At 37.7% G+C, this 5627-nt stretch overlaps 1 protein-coding gene across 1 annotated transcript in view; it reads right to left on the minus strand.

The window, feature by feature from the left end:
• LOC104618298 (nicotinamide mononucleotide adenylyltransferase 3-like) overlaps window positions 1-5369 on the minus strand; it is a gene marked incomplete at its 3' end in the record, with an annotated part of 11219 nt that extends 5850 nt beyond the window's left edge. The window contains exon 1 of the mRNA XM_010283852.1: window positions 5261-5369. Coding sequence (XP_010282154.1) covers window positions 5261-5369 — 109 coding nt within the window. The remainder of the gene's footprint in view (window positions 1-5260) is intronic.
• Window positions 5370-5627: the final 258 nt, after the last annotated feature.

Here is a 5627-nt window from a genome sequence, read left to right on the forward strand (position 1 = left end):
TTTCCCTACTAAATTGTTGTGATCTCAACCCATGGGTTTTCTCACTTTTACCCTTCTGATTCTCTCCCTTACACTGTGGGGGGGGCATGAGCAAGTGGCTGTGTGGGGCTTAGTTGCTGTCTGGGGTTAAACCATGGCATAAGGGCATGAAGTTACCTACACATCTAAGATTTAACAAAATGAGTCTAAGGAACAGTTTAAATTTTACTGCATAGTACCTACACAATATCAAATACATAAATAACAAATATCACTTTGCCAAGGAGTCAGTCCTCCTTTGCGAGGAAAGTAGCAGCTATTTCAAAATGTAAAGTGATGTAAAACCTGCTACCAGAAGTGAACAATGTTGGAAAACAGTTACAATACAATCTCATGTTCTAACCAGCTAAGATGCAACAAGAGTTTACGTTAATGTAAGTTTTCATTTCTTTACTGAAACAACCACTGACACACTCGCTTTTACAAATATGGTTAGTTAACTGGATTATTTAATTTCTTTTATCAGCCTTCCGTGTGTGACTACACATACATTAAAATCACATGATAAAATTCTGTATTGAAGTAATAGTAATGGCTTCCCTTGAACTCACAAGAAATCAACAGTTATCCTCCCAAAACTCTCAGCCTACTAATGTTAGGAAAACAAATACAAGGATTTTTCGTTGTTCCATTTAAACCAAAATGTTAATTTTATTTATAGGTTATAGTTAACTGGGGTGGAAGGAGGGATATCTAACATCTTTGTTCAGATTAAATACCAAAAGGATACCATCCTATGCTTACCTTCCCATTATATGTATGTAGAGATTGCCAAGCATGAAAAAGGAAAAGAAAATAGGCAAGACTCTTTTTACTTCATGTTCAGTCACCTTCTGTGAAGGGAATTCAACAGAAGGAAAATCAAAGTGGTAAACAATTCAGCAATCATTGCATTGAAAGTCAACATAAACAACAAATACATCAGAGCAGTAATGGACAATCTTTTAGGATAGCTCTCCATAGAATGGATGACTTTACCTTCACCACTTCAGAGTGCTTGAAAGATGCATTCACTGAAATACATGAGGTGTGCAAAAATTGTAGTGAAAGATGCCATATGAGTACCTAGACAAACATAAATCATATCCATCTGGCTGAGTGAACTACAGGGCCTGAAGATGCAGGTTTACCTCTGTAGTCAGACAGCCACTCAAAATACATTGCAACTTCAGGAACTCCTCCAACAGCTGAGTAACTGAGCATGCACAATGATCAGTCCTCAGATAAATGCTGAATGATCTCCACAAATTACATCTATAATAAATATTTCAAATCAAGACCACAAAATACAGCTTCACTTCTATAAGAGTTGACTGGATTTGGACAAAAATAAGGAAAGGCAGTATCTTGACAGCTATGAAAATAAATACTTCCTCCAGAAAGGAAGGATAAAACCACCATCTTGAGAGTAACAATGAATAATAAAGTATTGTAGCTTTACTCACAGGACACCTTATTCTGAAATGCTCTCATCCAAGCTGACTTTTGCCATTTAACAAGACTGGGAAGCAATGATTCTCTTCAGAGGTGCTACAAAACAGAAGACTAGGATTCTGAAGTCAAATATAGGGCATAACCCAAATACCACTGCAAGCAAGGGATGCCCACCCTTCTGCTGGGTTTGAGAATAAGACAACAAAACTTGTGCAACAGAAAGATGCCTATACTTCTTCCACTTAGAAGAGCATTCCTTAAATTCAGAGAAAGTTAGGACCTAAAACTGTATGCACTTACAACAGTATTCAGAAAACTAAGTTTTATGTAACAGAAGCGTCTTCTTTAGGGATGTGGTATGTCTTGAAATGTCTTAAGATTTATGCTTTTGCTGCTTTGATTTGCACCTCTTCAAAGTGCACTCTACAGCTTTAATTCTTTCTGAATGCTAAGCCACACATGCATCCCTCTTCCTGCCTCCTTCAAGGGTAAAGCCTAATACAGTTAACCAAGTACTGCTCTATTTATAAAGCAAGCACTGCTGTAGATCTTGTAATAAAAAATAAGTAAAGATATGTTTCCTTTTCATTTTTTAAGTTCAGTTAATTTTAACTAATGTCTGTCAATATTTATTGTATATATAGTGAGTAACTACTGCTAATCTAATCCTATTCCAATCATGTATCTGTATTGCTATACACACTATCAAAACAGTAGCATCTAACTGTTCTTTTTGGTGTGGTTTTCAAATTCCAGTTATCAAACTGCTGCAGGAAAACAAATTGAAGTCTGCATTTATGCTGACTTGCTGCTGTTACAATCTGTTCTTATACTTTTCTTGAAAATATTAGTCCATTTTAACCAAATGCAGCCCTTGAACAACATAAACTTCCAAATTCTCACAGCTGGTTAGTGACTTGGACTTCTTAACTCCGCTGCCCAGTGCTGCATCTGACACAAACCATTGATTGTGTCACATTTTTCCCAAGTTTTCATGAGATAGTAACTCATTGTCCTTCACCTCCCTCTTGCATCTGTCTTGTCACAGATAGAAACGTCTTGTCTTTCATACCGCCCTCCTTTGCCCTCTATCCCTTTTGGTCTTATCTGGAAACTTGGTGATGTAAGTATCCTCCACTGGCAATACTTGGGAAACAAGGTTTTAAACATCTTACATAGATTGATTCTAGTACTATTTCTTGGACTTCATGGTCAAATAAAAATATAGTCAAAGAGAAATAAAAGCATCTGGCATTACGTATTAACAGACCGGAAAGGCATTTGCCACAGTCAGTGCAAGTTTCAAGAAGCAATTTTAAAACAAGGGATTGAATCTGAGAAAACTCTATCTATGTGTGAGGATGTGTAAAGAGTCAAATTCACATAAGCAGAGACAAAATCCAGATAAAGAGAATCATTAGAGTAATTCAGTCACACATAGCTACATTTGTTGTATTTAAAAGGCAGCATGACAAGATTTGTCGACTGATATTAACAGAAAAATGATGAATTACTTGACATGTGGCAACGGAACTGCAGATACTGCTTAAAGTATCAGAAACTCAATAAAATTCCCTACTTAAAATAGGGACGTATGAAAAATAAGATTAGACAGCATTTGAAACTGAAGTGACGTGCAAAAAGCTGGCAGACAGAATTACCAGAGATGTCAGTCGGGATGCACATCAGGGATAGTCATGTCATTCGTAACAGTAAAACCTGACTGTGAAGTCAACTCCAGCCAAGCTACTGTACAAGTCATCGTTTCTGCCCAATTTGCGATTGAGCAGAAATACCGGAGTAGCACCAGAAGTCAGTCATTCTCACAGCCTAGGAAACATTGCCCCTCATGCTAGTTAATTCTTCACTCATGCTAGTTACCTTTTCAGGCATTCAGTGTACATAGCTTGGAAGTGCCCTGTTTTCACTGAGGAGGGTATCAATATGAATATAGCAGACCACTACCTCACTTCAATCAAGCTTTAGTCAAGTATAACCATTGTCCTCCAGCCCCACTACCAGCTCCCTGCCTGCAACTAGTGCTTCTTTTCATCAAATGAGCTCCATTTTCTCCTCTCCTTCCCTGGGTAACAGCAGATGTGGAAACAGGGCTAAAAAGATGAGGGAATGACCAATTAATTTCCTGTGTAGGAATGGTTCTGCCATAAAACAGGCACTCAGAATCGATCATTCTGATAGCGTGTTTCCCACCCCTTCGGTCTGAGAAACTGTCTTCACCGTAGCAAGAAAGACCATATACCGTATCCATACATATAAACACCTATATCTACATTACAGTTACTTCAAATAAAGCTACCTCTACTTGGGATGGGTAAAGCTTCCACAAGCTAACTGAGGATCCTTGCTTTGCAGACATCCTGGGTTAAGCATTCAGAAAGTGCAATGACAACACTGTAGGCAACCCAGACACAAATAAAGTCCCCTTCTTTAATGCATACTTATATATTAAAATGACTCCACAAATTAAACTAACAAGTCAAAAGGCAAGTCACATCCTATCCAGAACTAACCACTCATGTTAGAGAGGTGCAATGTAATGCACAATTTTAATTTCAGCCGTTCAAAATTTGATGTTTAATATGATTTTCACCAGACTTCTTTAAGTAAACTGCTCTGAGTAGGGGAACTAGAACATACAACTTAAACAGAATTACCAGTTGGTTTCACATTACCTTTCTACTCCTTGCACACCTGTGCAGCAGCAGCAGTTATAAAATTACAGTGCGAAAAGCCAATTAAAATCCCTTTTTAACCCTTTATTTCTAGTTCTGCGGGAGCAATAAAATCATTTGACTGTTACAGGACAACAGACTCTTGTAGAGGCAGCCCTCAGAGCCAGCTGTGTAATTCTTCCTCATGAAAGCCAAAGTATTCTCATAGTATATGGTGAGCATGTAATTGCTGCTTTTACTGCACAACAGTATCAGTGGGTTACCAAATTCACTCCCCACAATTTGACAGCCAAATTCCTTTTGCTATTATTTGCTGTTCAGGTTCCTACCGAACCACCTCCCTAGGAGCTTCTCTGTCAGGTTCCAATAAACTATGATTCCCTTCCAAACTCTTCTATAAACATATGTGTATATTTTAGCTGCCATATGGAAAAAAAATAAAAGTCTCAGCAACTAAGTAGTTACTTAGAGTAGTAGCTTAAAGTGCTTCTCAGTAGCTTTTCTGCTTCTTGCTTAAGTTCCTGATGTTACCCACCTTTCTCCTTTGTTGCCAAAACTTTCTAGCCTGCTGACATCTAGCTTTTCTGATCTCCTTTATGAGGAAATTATTTTGCTAGGGGAGATAACTTGTACCTTTTAGTGAAGATGGATAATGAATAATTAACGTTTCATCTTTTCTCCAGTTTCACCCAGCTGTCCAAACTGCTGTGACAATTCTTCATATTAAAACACACTGTATCACAAAAGCATGAAATTTGAACATAAATGTTTCTTCTCAGTTTCAAAATTGTTAAGCATACCCTTTCACAAGGCTCATGTTCCACGAATACGATCCTAAAACTGCTGGTAAAACTTTCACTTTATTTGCATGAACACTCATTATGACACTTGTTTATTTACTGAGCCAAAGAAGAGGTAATGCTAGATTCTCTATATTGAATTTGCCATGAAAGCTCACACTGAATGATCAATAAAGAATATTAAAATTAAGCCAGCTGTAAAAAGACAGCTTATCTATAGTGAGTGTTAAAAATCTTTCTTCCTTTTCACCGTAAACCACCATGCATGTGTGATCCTAACAACACCTTACTGACCTGTTTGGTGCAGGTGATCTCTAGCCAGCTCAAATAAACGCATATGCATGTTTGTGATGGGGTTAAAGGAGCCACAAGCTAGAAGAATGAGAGGTATCCTGCTCTTCATACTGACATCAAAACATTAAAACTCCACCCTAAAGAAAAAAAAAATTATTAAAATAAAAGACAAACTTGGCAAAGAGCAGACTGCCCATTCTCCCTCAAACTAAAAGGAGCGCTGTTTTCTGAACAGTGTATTCCTGGAATACTAGTAAAGTATCAGCAGATCAGCTCTCTGTATCATCCCAGCATACTGGAAGTCCTAGCTCAGAAACACATGTGTTCTTTGATATTTATTAGGAGAGCATCACAAATTAAGTTTCCC

Source organism: Phaethon lepturus, unplaced genomic scaffold (assembly GCF_000687285.1).
Source record: "Phaethon lepturus isolate BGI_N335 unplaced genomic scaffold, ASM68728v1 scaffold18440, whole genome shotgun sequence".
Classification (NCBI taxonomy): Eukaryota; Metazoa; Chordata; class Aves; order Phaethontiformes; family Phaethontidae; genus Phaethon; species Phaethon lepturus.